Source organism: Pholis gunnellus, assembly GCF_910591455.1.
Source record: "Pholis gunnellus genome assembly, chromosome: 18".
In the NCBI taxonomy this organism is placed as follows: domain Eukaryota; kingdom Metazoa; phylum Chordata; class Actinopteri; order Perciformes; family Pholidae; genus Pholis; species Pholis gunnellus.
This window is the reverse complement of record NC_136545.1, coordinates 16787539-16806236: the sequence shown is the minus strand read 5'-3', so window position 1 is coordinate 16806236 and position 18698 is coordinate 16787539. Positions and strand designations below refer to the sequence as shown.

The following is an 18698-nucleotide window of genomic DNA, read 5'->3' as shown; positions in this document are numbered from 1 at the left end:
GTACTAAGGAAGCTGAATGTTACTCTCACTGCAACCAAGGAATGTCCTCCAACAAGGAAGTGAAAGTTATCTCCTTGTTTGTTATCACACTAACTGATTTACCTATTCAGGTGATTCTGTGTAATAATATAAGTGATGGAAAGCAATCCTCATTTTAGATCAAATTTACATTTATTAAAAATGAAATCTATTAAGAGATTATTCTGAGTCATCCCTGTGGTGCCATCTAGTGGGCAAAATGGAGACTCACTCCCACACATTGCATTTTAAGTAACATTTTACTGTAACATTTACCAACGTACTTTAATAATGTGATCTATGTTTGTGTCCTTAACATACGCATCTGCATTATCATCTTTACAAAAAAAACATGGTTCGTGTTTCTTTAAGAGACGACGTAAACATTCACACAACTTCCGGGTCAACCAATATGGCTAACCGCCGTTAGCTTGTCCAGTCTTGCCCACGAAAAGCTGTAGAAGTCTGCAAGTGAAAATGTAATATGTTCTGTTAAAATCAACTCAAATGCAGCCTTGTGTGAGCAAACTTACTGAGTGTGTCAAGAGTTTAGGCTACGTGTTAGCTAGGTCATTAGAGCTAACGTTAGCTTGCGTTGTTGTGAGAGGGTTGTTTTTGTTTATTAGTTAACTCGTCTTACTGTTGTAGCTAGTTAGTAGTTAGATAACTAGTTATATGCCCTGTGTTTAAACAGGGGATATACCTAACTGTAGCAGCAGGATTGCAAGTTAGCGTTAACTTAGATAAGTATCTGGTAGTAACATCACGTTAAAATGTAGCCAATATTTCTGATATTTCAAAATAAAAGTCAATTTCCGTAGACTTTCACGTGCTGATTGCATGCTGATTTCAGATGTAATTTCAAGTCATATACTCTGTAACCGCAACCACCACCATCCACCCCTTTCCCCTAACAGAATGGCTTCATTTGGCTGGAAGAGGAAAGTTGGTGAGAAGGTTTCAAAGTCAGCGGTGCAGCAGTTTGAGGCCGAGGCAGTGAAGACCGAGGATGCGGGGCCAGGTCCGGGCGACGAGGTGGACTGGCTGCACGCGATCAAACGGCGGCGAGAGATCCTGCTGGAGGACTGTGCAGCCAAGAGCCAGAGGCTGAAGGATGAAGGTGCAGTGCTGGCTGAGCACGGCAGGTGAGGGATGCTTGTATAGAGCTGGCAAAAGTCAGGATTACAATTTGAATCTTATTTCAGTCCATGAAACTGAGGACTTCCTCTCTTGCGTGCAGCTGGATTCTTTAAGTGAACATCTGGATTTGATAGCAGATGTTTAATACACTTAAACCAACTGTCCATCCAGAGAAAGTTATCACCATAGCCAGTGAACCATCCAAAGGAGGGAGAGGAAAGATAGATGAGGATTACAACTCTTCCAGCTTTAACTATGTGATTTAGTTGATAATGAGACAAACTTTCTGTTTCTACAAACAACCCAAAGGAGCTCAACTTTGCATCAACAGGGACATGTCATATGTGAAAGCCTCCAATGGAGGGCACCATGGTACAGAGCACTGAGAGCCATCTAACGCAGCTAAAAGCTTTCTACCGACTTGTTACATTATTTAAATAGTGTAATTCAAAGGCGCAGCCAAGAGCCATCTCAACTTCAGGTTTCCCTGGTTTTCATTTTATGGCTTTTTGTGAAATTAGTAGTTGTGTTTTGGTGTCAACACGTGTATGTTCTTGTATAGATTTGGATTTCAAAAGCCAAAGAGCTGTGTTCCTCTCAGCATGAGATTGTAAATGAATGCAACAACAATTTATATTTTGGCAATGGGAGAAGCTGGTGTTCAGACCCGTCAACACATATTTAAGAGTGGAAGGGGAAAGCAAAAACATGGAGCAATTTAAAGAAAGCTTTCAAACGGGAAGTGATTTCTTTTCATGTTTAAATTGCTCCTACAATCTACTCTAGCACCCCCTGAAGTATGCTCCTCTGGAAAGTAAATTATATGGTAAAGAAAGGTAATGATTATTATAAGTGATATTTCACCCGTTGATGGATTTAAAAAAATATTTCCAGCGCTGTGTTTATTGTGTGACTCAAATAATAAAATATAATAAAATCACTCGGCTGCTTATCTTTTTTTTATAGACACTCCTAGACGACAAAATAGGCCTTGCGTCAACTGATATTTCGTCCATGATAATTGACCTTTTCAGCCGTATAACAATCACTTTGTGAAACCCTCCTCAGTCCAGAAGATGTAGTGTTGTTGGCCTTAGTCACATCCTGTAATTGTGTTTGCGAGGGGAAAGTGGATTTTGTTGAGGGGAAATGATGTCGTGCTCCGTAATGGCTGTTCAGGGGTTTGAGATGCTGTCTGGTCGGGGATGTCAATGACAACATTGACGTCGTCATTAAGTCGTTCATTACGTAGGCCGACGTGCTCCGGATGTAATTAAAGAGCTCCTCTAGTACCTAGTTTGTGATGGAAGTTTTGTGCGACTTGTCGCTGTTTTCTACGTTTTTAAGATCAACAGATATTGTGTCACGATAAGCTAAGTGTACATTCAAACGTATACGGGATATTTCCTCTTGAACAGAACACACGGATATTGTAAACTCTTCCACAGACACAGTAATCTTCACAGCACAGCAAACCGTTTTCTGTCAGATCAGCTGTTGCTGACATGCAGAGGAGACTCTTGATAAGGATGACAGTAATTGTTGCTCATGCGTGAACAGAGACTGGTCGACGCTAAAAACGGAAAATAAGAGATAGCCCGAGTCTGACTGATAAACGAATAGTTTAACAAAGGAAACCAACAATCAAAAAAGAACATTCTATGATGTGTATTGCACAAATTCATTTGTAAATGTGGCTCAACGGGTGTTCGCTTGAGACTGTTGTTGTTTCAAATCGGTGCAAAAGATGATTGACAGCTCTCTGCTTCACTCAGACATCAGCTTCAACACATTCAAACTGAAAAAACAGGGCAGTTCCAGAAGTATGCTTCTGTTTATTTGTTTAGCAGCTTGTTTGAACAGTTGTTCAGGAGGGTCCTGGGTTTTGCGAGGCAGCGCGTCACATCATCCAAATACTGCACGTAGTTGACTGATTTGTCCGGCTTCCAGCTGCCATGCTGAGTACATTTCTCTGGCTCGAACTGCATTTGCGAGGTGTGACGTGACTCTCGGAGGCCATTTCAAATGATCACCATCCTCCGAAAGGTCTTCTTTTTGTTGCTGCGGTTGAGATTAGTTCACTGGTTTAGTAATGTTACAGGCACGTGTTGGGGCATGGTTCCTTCCTCCCACACAGCCGTGTGTAAAATGATCATAATGCCCCAAACCCTCTACACTCTTTCCAGAACAATAACGTGCTGCAAATAGCTCGTGTGTTACACATTTTTCCACTCTTTTCTTTAAACGACATATGAAAGTGCATTTCCATCATTCCAATGAATGCAGGTTGACTCATGTACAGAGTTGTAATGACTGTAGAGGAGTTGTTTTTAGTTCATGGGGTGTATTAACTTGCTCGTTGCTTAATTTCCTCACATGATTTTATCTTTTGCCTCATGTGTCGGCAAGATTTCCACACTGCTCTAGTTCCATTTCCTCACTCCTCTCTTGCTGTTGAACAGCAGTAGTATGTGTCTTCTCAGGCTTGATCCTGGTTCTGGCTGTAATCCGAGTTTTATAACTGATCAGTGTTAATGGTCTCGTGTGGTTTTAATTGCTCAGGACATCCTTCTTCATAAAGCTATAAAAGATCTACACACAACAGACACATTGTCTTGTCAAACCCGGGATTTCGCCTCATAATCTCTCCGCGCCTTTGTCTTGATTGCTCTAGTGAAATGATTCCTGAGTCAATATTGACTTGAGGAGGAGAGGGATGTCGGAGTGAGCATGATCATGTTCATCAGGGCTCCACGTCGAGCTCGTAAACCTAGCCCGCTTCTTGAGAAAATGGCGACGGGTAGAGGCAACGTTCACGAGCTGAAGCTTAAGCGAGCATTTCATTTATCCTGGAAACAAGAGTTTAGTTGGGAGGCCTTAAAGGATGTGGGAGAAACTTCAGCCATGTTGGACACAAGTCGCTTTTCAAAGGCCGCGTCAAGTTTCCCCAAAAAACGTGTCCGTGTTCAAATTCAGTTATTTAAATAAAGGTTATACATGACAATTAACTTTCATCTTTTAGCTGATAACCACAATAAATAAAATTTGCATAGTGCAACGTACAAATTGACTTTGGGGAAGTGAAGTTCTTACTCGAACAACATTGAGCCCGGATTCATGTGTCCATTCAGTTTGTTAAAAAAAATATGCAAAACAAATCAGTAGCTCAGTGGTGAGGCTGCAGTGTGACTTCTGTTCAAATGTATGCAAATCCTGTTTGTTTCTCTTTGCATATCTGACAAGCAGCCAATAGCAGGGTCTCAGGGTCTCCTGACGGGCTTCCCTGTATACCCGTGTGTGCGTATTTGCTTAGCCTGCTGTAGCCGTTTATACTCTACAGGTGGACAGGTGTTGCAGTATACGCTTGCAGCTGTACAGCGTCAAGAGCTCGTCGTTAAAAATAAGGAATAACTAAAATGCACAAAACTCAAGGTGATGGCAAACTGAAATGTGACTCGGCTACGCTTCATAAAAGTTCACTCAGCTTTTGAGAAGTCCGATGCAAGAATGGACAGACGGGATCAGGGAAGGTTTGGGTTCTCTATTATATTATGTGGAGAAGGGCTTTAATGATATCCACCAAACAAACATGTGGCAGAGTGCTCGGTTACGTAACGTATATCAAATCTCAGGGCGGAGGCAGTAGACCTGAGCGTCCAATTTCGTTGCTTTATGTGATTGTCTATTTGAGTCCGTCACGCTTCAGCGCCGCATTATCCGAAGACTCCGAACACAAAGCCGTGTTCGACTCAACGTAGAGCAAGATATCTGTGTGTAACTTTAGATCATAGCCAACAAACATGCTCTATAAATAACTCACGTGCTTATCTATTAGAGTTATGTATCACACTGCCATTTAAAGTGCACCAGTAGCAACCAGGTCACGAATTATGATGCCATAAAGAAACACCGTTTGTGTGATTTAATCTCTTCATTCTATCATGTGTGTTTTGACCCACAGTGTGTGTTTTCTCCAGGCACTGGGAGGCCATTAAGAAGCTGGACGAGGCCATCCAGCTGACTCCAGACAACCCACTGCTGTATGAGATGAAGTCTCAGGTACATTGTTATATTTATATACTTCATTTTGTCTTAAAAGAGTAAACTACCGATTTAGCGGTGTATCCTGTGTGTGTGTGTGACTGTTATCAGCCATCACAGCCACATAGAGCCTCTTTCGGCTGCTGCTTTGGAATGCGTTTTATGCCAGATACACAATATCACCGCAGCGCTGACAGAACTAAAAGTTGTTGTTAAAAGTCGCATGTTTCCAACGGCTTCAATGTTTTTGGCTTTTTAGCTCCACTTCCTTGTTCCTTTCTGTCGTTTCACTTCCTCTTTCTCTCGCTCTTATTTTGCCGTTGTTCCTCAGCTGCTTTTCCTTTTTCTTCTAACATTGGCATCTGTGTTTGGGAGAGGTGGAGAAGCCAGAGGAGGAAGGACAGACAAACTCAATTCTTTCTTATCCATTTACTACAACAAACACAATTAAATACCTCCTTATAGCCCCGACCATTGCTTGCCTAATATAATATTATCCATTATAGGTTATTCGAGAAGGAAATCATTAGAGGACCAGGACTTGAAAACCACCGCAAATGGGATCTTCTTTTCCTCCATTGCTATGACTGACTTGAATCATGACATAAGCGCGGACATTTTTCTGCTTCGATTGAGCTCCAATGTATTTTGACTACACATGTAAAGCACATCCAACCTGTTATTGTCCCATTATCAAGCTATAAATAGACCTCATCATGCTCCAATTACTGATCCACATGACGAGGATGGTTTCACCGACGCTGGTCCTCCGCTTCCCTTCATCACTTTCTCCCAATTGAAGTCAGTCAGCATTGTGCCCTAATGCGCCACCTGTCACTCTGAACGTCTGTCACAGCAGACTGTGGTGCGCTCGGGAGGAAATTGGCTCCATTTGCCAAACTGTTATCACATCCTCTTGCCTGCATTCCAGCTCAGCTCGTTAAAACGTGTGGTGGATTGTGTGGTAAAGTCATGAGGCTAATTGCTCTTTTCCAATTAACACTAATTGCTATGTTCCATTGTGATATGTATGTTTGAAAGCATGAACCAAAAACTCTACGCCCCGTGCATGTTGATATGTTTTACAGCTCTCATATTGTTATGCAAATGAAGCATTATTGGTTTAAGCTTCTTGACAGCTTGTCTTGTACAACAAAGCAAAGTTGTGACTGCACGCATCTCTCCACTCAGTGTCTGAATAAAAGAGGATACCAAAGACTCTGCTGGGCCCGCTATGCAATGATATCAAATATAATTAATATTGGGAATCACACATGTGCTCCTAAAGAGTCTTTAATCGTTTTTTTGTGGTTTCTCCACAGGTACTGACCATTTTACAGGAAGTGTTTCCTGCGGTGAAGGCGGCCGAGATGGCGGTGAAGTTCCGCCCCCTTTGGTGGGAGGGCTGGCAGACTCTGGGCCGTGCCCAGCTCAACCTGGGAGAGGTGGACCTGGTGAGTTTGGCTGGCAGCGCGCTCCAAATGGAAAACAAAATAGAATGCGCTGTGCTTGCAAAAGCTGTCCAACGGGCAAACTTATTCAGGGCTGTCGACAAATGCGAACACTAGGTGGAGGAATGTGTGACTCGCAGCGAGAGGAGATATGAAAAAAACAAACATCGTGACATTGATAATTGCAGATGCAGAGTATCGTTTTGCCATTTTGCCCATGCAAACACTATGCGTCCACGCAGTAGTGTTGCATAACAATTCACGGCCTCCTGCTCGTTCAGTCACGAGTGATCGTCATTGGAAGGGCCCCGTTTCTCTTGTGAATGTTTGATTTTTGCAATAAACTAACGCCTCTTTTTGTAGCCAGCTATAAATCAGTTGCGTCTTCGCTTTTGAACGGCTGTCAAGGTACGTCAGTTACTTCTGTTTACTTCTTTCTGCAAACTCCTCCTGAGATGTTCCCCTTTCAAAGCGCACACCCATTCGCCCCGCGGGCTTGGACGATTGCTCAAATTGCCGCAGAACACGCCGGGACCTGTGGGGTGCATGGAACCCACGGATCTCAGTTACACCGTCCGCCCATTCAGAGCCAAGCAAACAAGGCTGTACTCCGAAACCCTTCTCCTAATGGCACCGCATGTCACTCCTAGAGCGAGAGAGCTGTCTTACGGCATCAGAAGCAACAATGGGACGTGTTGAAAGTTACCTGCGCTAAAACTAAACCAAATATAGACACGCCTCGTTGTATAATGAAGTTATTGGAAAGGAACAGTGGGGGGAAAAAAGGCACATCTATTTTTAGCAAGGCCTGTTCAGTCACGTTTTGGAGCTTTGAGTGCATCAACATGTTTGAGTAGTGCCTGTTTGTGCAAATGTGATTCCCCCATAAGTCTGTTCTTTCCCTTCTTTAACTTCCACTCCTGGAAAGTACCCAAATAAAATGAACATATAGCTTCTGATTTCTTTTTTCAAACCCTTCTCTTAATGTTTTCCATCGCCATTCATCTCCTCATGATTATGATAAAGCCGGTTAATCTGCCTACTGTGGCATTTTGTCTGTTGAAGCATTGCTTTGGAAACCAGGTCGTGGTTTAGTCTGTTCAAGATTGAACTTGTTGTTTTGGGAACAGACTGTGTCATAAGTCTAAACTCTATTGCAGTTAACCTGTCAAAGACGTATTTAATTTACAGGTGGGGAACATTTCACAGACCGGTTTATTTTTTGTTTCAATACTAAATAATTAGTTGGAGGTGATCCTTTTGCTTGTTTAGGGTTAACAAATGCCAGTTGGGAAGTTTTTTTGTCCTGGTCGTTAAATTCTTGGCGTTCGATGCATCGATGATACTTCCTCGGCCTGACTTGTATCACAGGTTGGCCACGAGGCCTTTGTCCCATGAATGACTAATGGACTGATTTAAATTGGATTTCCGTAAGCAGTGTGCCTCACCGTATCACTGGGAACAGGTGCAACTGAGAAAGCTGAGCTCTCAGTAGGACGTTAACTCATCAGAGATGCGTCTTCTCATCTGTACACGGCGCTTGTTGGACAACTCGTGCGACTTCCATTAGAGATGAGCTGATCCTAAGGATTATTATTAAATAAACCAGATGAAATGCAGATCCTTTCTTTACTGTAATCCATGCTGTTTAGGCTCTACAGCGGGACCAGACTGTGTGAATGTGAAGAATTTGGTTGCACGGCAAAATACACAGACTCTCTAAGCGTCGACACAAATCTGTTATTGAGTCTTTTATCTCTCAGTTTACAGTCACAAAGCATTCACAACACAAACTACAGACCAGTGGGGCATAAAGTGGCCCCAATTCCTGCTTGCTGCACCCTTTGCTCAGACCTCAGACAGACAGACAGACAGACAGACGTATTTAACACCTGGCAAAGTTCTCAATACCACTTCTGTGGTGGTTCCCGCTCCAGTATGTGTCTCCAGGACCATATATTTGCCCTTGATGACTCACAAACACACGCGCATGGTGAAAACAATACCGGTCACGCGCTGTTGCAGCCGGTATTGCATCGCCAGCAGCAGCAGCAGCTAATCAAGCTGTCAATAATTAATGTTAATTCAGTGCGTATCTTGATGACAGGCCAAAAAAAAAAACTTGGCTGTTGCCCTCGAGTGTTTTGTACCGTAGTTTTAACAACTTCCAACAGATTGACGTGTCTCCTCTGGTAGAAATCTGCATTCTCCCAGTTCAACCTTTCTTTTCATATTTAGTTTGAGAACTGCCTCAAAAAGACCTCACTAAGCTGTTACAGAGCCTCAGAAGATTATTCTATTGTTATATTTTTTTTATAATCTTGAACTCTTTAAGTGGATTCAAGTTCACCCAAATGTCATTTATTTAATAGGCTTCATTACCATATTACATAACCAGACATCTGTCAGAACAGATTCATGATCAGTCCCCTCAGATAGCATGCACGGATGGATTTACTGGACTTACAACAGTCCCAGCTAAAGCTTGACATTAGGTCCCACGGACGACAGCGGACGTTTTTTATTTCTGTTCGGTGGGACACATCGATCTACACACTGCACAGTCAGCTGAGAGCTATTGGCGTCTTCTTCATGAAACCATAAATCGACCTGCAGCAGAGCACAAAGAATGTTAGGAGTCTTGCTGGTCGACGGGCCCATGATGTACCCGACCTGCACATTCAGCTCCACAGATGTCAACGGCATACCATCCATCTGTGAGAGTAACGGTGAACCCCGCGAAAAGGCCGTAAAGAATTCGGGCTGAACTTTTCAGTTTGTTTGGAGACCATAAACATGCCTTCACCCATCTTTCATGGCCACCCGTAAAAGCTTGTGTTTGAACTCTTAAGCTCATGCCGAACTTGTTCCCCCGTATAGGCTGTGAGGTCCTTCCAGGTTGCGATCCACCTGTGCCCATCAGAGCGCACCCTGTGGCAGGAGGACCTGGAGTGGGCATGGAGGCTACAGAAGCAGCACTTAGCGACCAAGGAGAAGACTCGGCAAGAGGAGGAGGCCAAAGAGCAGATCCTTCATGCCCCGGAGCTCGAGCAGGACTACGATTTTGAGTCCGATGAGGTGCTCGCCGCCTGCGTGGCGGTCGCAGAGCGACAGACGCGCTACGAGGAGCTGAAGAGGACCGCCGTGGTCATAGACGCTGAGGGGAATATAAGAAATGTACTCGCTGGGGAAGAGGGATCAGAGGATGCAGCGACGCCGTTACAAGAACAGTTTGTCAAAGTAAGAGGACTTTGAAATGGTTTCAGAATGAGTTGATGTTCCCGGTTACATTCGTTCGGACTGAATGTTGTTATTTCTGAAACCACAGCGAGTGTGTGTGTGTGACCCTGTAGCATAAAGTAACTGGCAAATTGTGGTGACGGTTTAAATACGTCAGAATACAAAACAGTCGAGTTGTGTTGGTTTACATTTTCCATCCCTTTTTAATTTTAATTTTGTAAAATGTGAAGTCAAGTTTGTACATGTTTTGAAGCTCTAAGCTTGAGCATCTTCTAGTTCTGTGTTTCCCCTCATAGCACAATAACACGTTTAGCTGATAGCTAATGTACTCTGTGGTAACATTAGGATCTACTTTCTGACACTCTGAAATGAGATTCTTCCACTTGATAGAGTCCGTAGGTTTGAATGGAAATAAAAACAGGATTTCAAACGGTGCACTTTTCATTTGGGATTCTGTATCAAATCAAAGATTTTTGTTCGGCCGTTTGCTCCTATAGCACATGAGATTGATTCATCTTTCAGAATAATTTATCCTCCAAGATTAAGGCACACGACTGATGATTAAACAGAATAAAATAGTTCCCAGTCTTCCCTAGAACATCCAGATCGTGGATTCATCCACTCTGATTAGTTGGATGTTAATGGCTGAGAGCGTGCATGCTCGGCAAATTGTCGATGAGTGAATAAACATGAATCAAAATATGTGATAGTTCCCTTTGTTTGTTTTCTTTGTTTTCTCTTTTGAGTCCATTGGATGTCTTGCACTTTTATGTTATCTGGAGATGAGTTGCAAGATGTTTACAGACTTGTTCCAAAGTTGAGCTAAAGCTTGAAGAAGTAACCAGACTTTGGCTGTGGTCAAATAGTCGTTCCTGCTTGACCTGCATGATAAGAGCTGGTCGAATTCATTTCTTATCTCCTTTAGCATAGGGAACATTGGACCGTCCTTTAAGAAAGGAAAGGAGACAATGCTGTCCCACTATGTCTTCCTTGATTACAAAACAAAGGGTTTCATTTTTAAACAAGACAAAGAGAACGCTTCTCTACAAATCAATCTAAATTAAATACAAAGAGAAAACAAAGAGAAAATGATGACATCAGTAGACACGCCCTCATCTGTAACACCTAAATCATAGCTGGTGCAGATGTTGTTTTACAAAGTTGCACAATAACTTAGATGGAGATCCCTTGTGTGCAATCAGGGTGTGCCAAGTGAGTTTATATTAAATACACATGTATCTGGACATAGTCCAGCTGCTGCGCACTTGAGTTGTAATGAAGATTGTTTTCGCACCCTTGTGCTTTGCACAGGTCCGCCTTACATCAACATACAACAACCGCACGACCATAGTTCTGCTCCACAAAACCCGATAACACACACCGAATCACAAACTGTTCACACCATGTCAGCCCTGTGTGGAGAATATGTTCCACTCTCTACACAAGATTGGGACTCAGATCTTCCTACGAGTGAGGGAATGGATGAGTGCACGGTGAAGCCCAGGAATGCCGCTGTGCAGATGTCTGCCACTGTCGTCCCTGTGAGGAAAGCCATGGGTGAGGATGAGTATAAATAGTGCACATCAGTGGAGTGTCTCTGACAGACGTCTCCACGTAAGAGGCCGCGAGCAATCGCAGGTTGTTCTGCCGGCATATAGAAACAAATAGGCCTACACACAGTTCAATGACCCAGAAAACAGTATGTTACAGTGATTATAACTTATCTATTGAAGGTGCTCAATACTTCAGAGTGTATCTAATATATCTGATTTAATTTTAAATCATCATTCTCCTCAACCCTAAAATGACCCCGAGCCCAAATGTAACAGTACGAATACTGTTAGCATTTTTGTGTCCATAAATTCCTGGAATTTCCTTTTTACTCTTAACTCCATTCATGCTCTAAAATGCCACATCATGAACACTCACTGCTTTAAGTGGCATTTTCTAATAGCCAATTGTTTGCACACACACACCTAATGTGTTATTGCGGTTGGCTGATGACATATTTTCTCATTTCGCCGTCTGTTAAAATCTTATCAACTATTTTGTCGATCACTATTCCTCCTGGAGGACTCTACAGCTTGTACTGATTTCTCTCTTTAATGGGATACTGGTCTCAGAGGGAGGTTTCACTGCTCTCAGAAGGTTCTGGACGTCGGTCACACTGGATCTGAAAATCTTCTGGTGAAGAAAGCATCTGTCTGCAGGTGAGCGGCGCTGTTCCAGCTCAACTAGCTATTGGTTAGAAATGTCTTTCGCCATCAGCGCTGTTTTCTCAGCTGCTAGCAGGACACTAACGATGATTTATTTGAAGACATGCTTGAACTTCAGTTAGAATCTGCTGTAATATTCATTTTACAGTAAATACTATAAATTAGGGTTTTCATTTTTTTTAAAGCGTAGCAACTTTTCTTTGTACATTGCTCTCCATCACTTTTTAATGTTAGAGATGTGGCTGCCATCCATTAACCTCAAGTGATCAGGACTGACTATAATTTACATCTTCAATGTCGTCCTATCGAGGACGGATCAATATTTCATTTTCAGCAACGATTCACAAAGGCGGCGGCGTGTAGAGGCCTCGTTCAGGTTAATTAGATTCTGTTTCTGTGCAGATAGGGATGCAACTCACAATTCTTTAATTTTTTGTTTAAAATGCAGATCATACTATCGATGATTTCATTTATCTTTTGAGCTATAAAATAAAATAAGCACATTCTTTTGAAATACAACTCCTTTCCAAATTCTATTTACAATAATAAAAAGCAAAACCTCACATGTAAGAGGCTGTAACTAGTGAATTTTTGTGCATTTTGGATAAAGACAATGAATTAATGAATAAATGAGCAGATTAACTTTCCATCCATAAACTTCCCTTCAGCTCTCAATGTTCCTCTCATAAGTCCCCTCTCCTACTTTACATCACACTCTACATATTCACCATGAATATTTAAGAAATATCACATCAACATACTTCACTCTGATCCTGAACCAAACCAAAAAAGTGACACAAGTGTATATGAATATTTACCAACTTTTATTTTCTGTGTATTTAAGAGTTCGGTACAACATTAGTCTTTTCACAAGAGATTTAACATTTTGTGGTAAATTTGACACCAGTTGTTGCTACAACAACAACCTTAACATTGAAATATGAACACGGTATTTATATCAATCTTTATAGAACTCTATCTAAGAAATCCATTGAAAGAAAAGGTGAAATGTCTATAAACTCATCAGACAGGAAATGTGTGAGTTTCTTTTCTCTTCTTAATTCCCCTATAAAGTCTGATTAGATGAGAGGAATTACACATTACACTGAAGTAAAATGAGATGAAGTTGGTTTAATCGTTTTGAAGTAATGGGCTGGAAAGAGTAAATTAATGATTTCATATTAACACGTTATGTTAGAAGGCCTCTTAATGTCCTCCCGTGTCTGTATAGTGGAAAAGCCATAGCTGCCTTTTGTTATGAAATGCAGGGGATAGTATTATTCTAGCATGAATGTCAGCTCCTCTGTCAACCAGTTGGACCAAATTGTTTGCAAATGTTTCTGCGTAGCAAAAAAAAACAGAAGATATTCATCTTGTACCAATTTAAAATGGCTCCAAACGATCTGGACCTTCTCACAGAGAAGACGATAACAATACAATTGAAACAATACAATTTTCATACTTACATTAAATTAACGTCATGTACACTTTTCACATTTTAATATTCATCTGTTATAGTCATCTGGCAGGTTGTGAAAACAGCCTCGCAGTGGTTTAACAAAAAGTGCAACAGAAGAGCTCCTCAACGTCATGTTGTTCTCCGTGGTTTAGTTGATGTTGAGATTGTACTCAACAATATGGTTTTTGTGGTATGTTATGACTGAGGAGTAATACATTGATAACGGGTATTTAGTTCAATAATACATTTGTCAAATAGCATGCCGCAACATATCTACAGATGCGTTTCCTTTGTTATCCGGTCTTTGTTCATTCTTATCTGAAGTCCCAGGACATTTCTATTACAGTGACGAATGCTTTTTGGAGATCATGCTAACTGTCATATGCATTTCTCCTGTATGTTCGCAGTCTCATCCGTGAAGGTCACATGTAGAGCCAGGTCCTTGCGACACATCAGAAGCTCTTTCAACGGCTCGCCTGCCGCTCTGTCCCCTAATTCACTGTGTGAAGGCTCCCTTTGAGGCCCCTCGACCTCCTGGGGGCCCTGTAACGTCTGTGCAACTGGTGGGCTGGAGCCACCCGGTGCCCCTGCAAGAGATGACCTCGTGGTTCCCTCAGACGGGTACAAGAAGGTCTGTGAGGTGCTCACAATTTCCTTCAGCTCTCGCGACACCATCGAGGGAGAGTCTCGTGAGATGATGGAGGAGGAGAGGCGGCCGTCGGCACAGCGGAACTGCCCGCCGTTCCTTCGTCCCCGCCCGCCCATTTTGCAGAACAGACACTTTATTTTCTCCATCAGCTTGAGGACCACTGTCTTTCTGAGCAGGATGTAGATCCAAGGGTCTAAGATGGGGTTGACGGAGGCCATGCGGATGGCCAGCAAGTCTTTATTCAACCCGAAAAGCTCTTCTGTCTGGTTTCTGTACAGCTGATTCACAAAGATCCTCAGCTGATAGGAAAGGAGAGAAAACAATAGATGAACTTAGGAACGTGTTGTTTGGTTGTCACATAAATGAGCATGGAACAGCATTTCAAGTGCAGCATCAATTGTGTTTTTGCAAGCCCAAACCTGTCTACACTTCATTTAGAAGACTAACATAATTGTTTATATAACATATTAGGTTGACATGGAATGATCAAATCTAAATAGACACTTGGCTGAATGTAACTGCTGTGTAACCACAGCAGTGTAGAGATGGCAAGAGGCCAGTAGAAACAGTTCTCATCATCAGTCATTCTAAGATGCCTTTGGCCACTGAGCTTCCCCAGGGTCTAATCAAGAGTCATCATTTAACAAAACCAGAGCCGCACAAGCCTTAATGTTTGACATTTTCTAAAAAGGTTCACATTTTCCAAGTCTAAAGCAATGCCCTGCACATGTAAGACGACTTTGCTTGCTGTAATCATTCCTCGTGTTCACACTGGACCTTTAAATTCTCCCTCTTTAACTAGTCCTTGTTCTATGCCAAAAACAATTCCTGAGTTTATGTTAAGTTATCGTGAGAGACTTTTGCTCTACAAAGACAGCAGCATTGGTGAGAATTTCATCAGATTGATTTAACTCAGACTGCAGAAGCCTCATATTAACTTCAGCTGAACTTAATGTATATTGACACAGAATGGGGACTATGTTTTGTTGTCCCCAGTAGTGTTTACAGCGAGCAGACAACTGTTAATTTTGGAACCTGACTGTTGTTTAAACACAGACTGTGAACCTCTCCTTCAACACAGACTTTGAGCCCAAAGATGCAAGAATGCTCGTGTCATTCTGCACTCACTGCATGACCAAACACCTGCAGAAATCTCACGTTCTCCTCTGATCCTTAGCTCTCGCTCAGGCTGAACATTGAAGTCTGTAGATGAGAGCTAAAATGAGCGAACTCTCAGAGTGTTCAAATAACATGAGTTGACTACTCTTACCTAAACCACATGATACATCTTTGTAAATGCTGTTTTTTAAACAGCAAACGGCAAGAGTGTGAACGAATGCACTTGTGCCTTAGATTGTGTTATCTAACCACAACGATCTTAAACGGGAACACAAGGTTCTAACAGCTAAGTTTAATTAACCATTTCCTGCCTGTTTGTTGGTATCGTGTATTAATCCATAAGGTTAAAACTCTGTTGGTGTTTCGCACAATCTTTATTTTAATTTCCGTTTGGATCAATCTATATTCCATTACTTTCTGGCGAATATATGTATTGGACTGCATTTTATTTTTTGTTAAACATCTGTGACATTCTTGCGCGTAAAAACCCTATTGCGCACACAGAGGGTGCAAAACGTGTCTGCTTCAATTTTACAGATACTCACCACTAACGGTATGGAGCATATGAGAACCACAACGGAGGTAGCTATGAGTAGGATCACCATCTGGATCTCCGCTCCAGCTAATCGTCTGAAACTCCTTCTGCGCCTGAGCTCCGCGATGCGCCTCTGGTCCGTGCCCAAAGACGTGCGGCGGATGAACCGCTTGTGCATCAGGATCAGAGCCCCGCACACCATCACGTTGCATATGACAGTGGCCAGCACGATGACTGAATTCACACCCGCGTACATCAAATTAAAAGCCGCGACTGTTGTTTCGTTGTTTTGCCAGTCAATGAAACACCAGGTCTCCGGTGTCTGGAGCTTCACCTTCCCGAACCCCAAACTGGGCAGCGCGCAAAACACGATGTTGGAAATGTAAATGGCCAAAAGAGTGAGCGCTGCGAGTTTTTGGTTGACGTACTCGTTGTAGAAATATGCATGGTTTATTGCCAAGTATCTCTCCACTGACATTGCCAACACAATGCTGAGCTGGACCAAGAAGAAGAAGAGCAGGATGAAGCCGGAGTACTGGCACAGTGGATCACCTCCCGGCGGCCATTCGCCCCTCACGTAGGTCGCGATGGTGACGGGACTGGCCAGCAGCGTGCCCAGGAGGTCTGTCACTGCCAGGCCACACACGAGTGTATAAAAAGTCGTTTCCTTTTGTTCCTTTCGTGATATCCGCAGAACCACTATAGCGATGACATTCCCCACCACCCCGAAAATGAACATAATCGACGGGATGGTGGGCGGTAGAAATCTACTCTCGGTGGAGTTCATACCTGCAGGGACTTCTTTTATTGTTTCACAATGAGAAACAGTTCTCCTCTAACATCCGAAGTAGTAACGTTTTCCATGAATGCGCATTCTCCAGGATCTCCAACAAGAAGCAAATCCATCGTTTCCTAATGTCCCTTTTACGCACAGCATTAAAACTCAACAATCCGTCAAATTCGTGATGAAAATACGAGCAATCCACAGCATGAAGATGTTTGCTCTTGCGGTTTTGGTTTGCAAGCGATGCTGCAGGACTTCGAGCTGCGCTTCACGCTGTTGTCACTCTGCAAGCTGACAGGGAAGTTTCCTCCTGGGCCACTGAAGGCAGCTCCTCCTCTGCGTTTCATTTAACCAGTGAGCTGTTTGAGAAAGAGCGCGCCACATGCAGCGAGAGAACAGATGTGTTCGACGATATACCGTCCATAGTTTCACTTCTTCACTATCACTGAATTCAACATCTGTCAGATGACATCAGCAAAGTCAACAAGATCAATGCATTTATTGAGAAGTCTGAATAATGTATGAAAGAAAAGTCAGTCAGAGGTGGAAAGTATCTAAAGCTCCATTTACTCAAGTAGCCTACTTGTACCTTATATTTGCATTTGATGCTACTTTATAGTGAAATGTCAATCACATGTCAAAAACAGTCTGAAACTAACATGTTAGTGCAGCGAAGCTCACTTGTTTAGAAAAAATGTTGTTTTGTGTACCTCCTGTACGTACATTATGAATTAATTGTGTCCCTCACACTCACAAAGTTCATCAACATGTAAACACGCACATGCGTCATCATAATGTACTTTTTCACTTGTGGTCACAGCCCCTCTTAACCACTCTTTCCTGCTTCTATATACTCCACTGAAGCAGCTCGAGACAAACAAAGTTCTCAATGAATTTAAAGTCAAATCTATCAAAAAGGAAATAAAGTATTTCATTTCAAGTTGCGTACAAACACAACTCTGAGATATGAGCACTGGATCATCTTCAGTGTACGTCTGATATTATTTTGTATGCGATACTTCATTCGAGTCCAGACATTTATTTGTCGGCTTTCTGTTTTACTTGGAGGCAATCGGATTGTGTGCAACAAAAACAGCTGTAGCACATAAATATCCAAGAGTTTGTATCGGACACTAGTCGGGAAGTTGATATTGTGTTCACTGAATCAAACAAGGAGCAACTAACAAACCAAATTCTGTTAAACAAAATGTTTCAGAGCAGGATGTTAGCGTTGGTTTCAGAGTGGTGGAGTGATCTGTGGTGAAAGCTTATGTGTCACGTACTGAGCAGTCACTGAAACCTTAACAGAGATGCCACTTCCTCTGACCTCAGGGTGAAGTTTTTTTTTTAAGAGGAGGGGAACAAACTTCTCACCACGGAAAATTTCAAATTCTCCTCATCAATATGTACATTTTAGCATACTGGTCCAAAATCATATCGTATCATCTGCCTATGAATCATTCTGCTCCGAGGCAGAGGTGATGACCTTATTGACGTTGGACATGTTGAAACATTGAAATCCTTTCACTTGCAGCTCTTCGTTATTTGATTGTTTTTGTCTTGTGGACAAGATCAGATTCTCATTGCCTGTGTGTGCAGAAACAGGTGGTGGAGTGCACTTTCTGAGTCAAATTATAGTTGTCATCTACTCAAACTACGTCTCCGCCATTGATGTGATTTTCTTATGGGTTTCATAGACCACTTTAAAGGGATACAAAGCCCGTCTTTGTGTGTCGTGTCTCCATGCTCGCCTTTGATATAAATCCTTCAACAGGCACTTACATCAAAAAATGCATTTGCGGATGTAAACACCAGGTTTATTTTGAACTGCTTTCAAGACTACACAATGCTAATGTTACTAGTAGAAGCACAGATGTGGGAGCATTTGCTACAGTTGTTCACAAAGCTCCATTAAGACCTTCCCACCACACCTCGCCACTCTTTTTATGCAAAAAGAAGCTCTGATTTGCATCTAGATTCTGGATAATTGAAACACTTACTTACTTTGCATACTTACTTTCAAAATATAGTTCCACCTCTGCTTGA

General features: G+C 42.3%; 2 protein-coding genes across 2 annotated transcripts; one reads left to right on the top strand and one right to left on the bottom strand.

Moving 5' to 3' along the window:
- The first annotated feature begins 418 nt into the window (after positions 1–418).
- ttc33 (tetratricopeptide repeat domain 33) lies at positions 419–10551 on the top strand. Its single transcript, XM_079178657.1, has 5 exons — positions 419–497; positions 936–1163; positions 5136–5217; positions 6522–6653; positions 9531–10551. Exons 2-5 carry the CDS (start codon positions 937–939, stop codon positions 9903–9905), a joined length of 816 nt encoding a protein of 271 aa, XP_079034783.1. The 5' UTR covers positions 419–497; position 936; the 3' UTR covers positions 9906–10551.
- Positions 10552–12909: 2358 nt separating this feature from the next.
- Positions 12910–16957, bottom strand: ptger4b (prostaglandin E receptor 4 (subtype EP4) b). Its single transcript, XM_079179023.1, has 2 exons — positions 15879–16957; positions 12910–14513 (listed from the first exon to the last, which is right to left on the bottom strand). Exons 1-2 carry the CDS (start codon positions 16653–16655, stop codon positions 13944–13946), a joined length of 1347 nt encoding a protein of 448 aa, XP_079035149.1. The 5' UTR covers positions 16656–16957; the 3' UTR covers positions 12910–13943.
- Positions 16958–18698: the final 1741 nt, after the last annotated feature.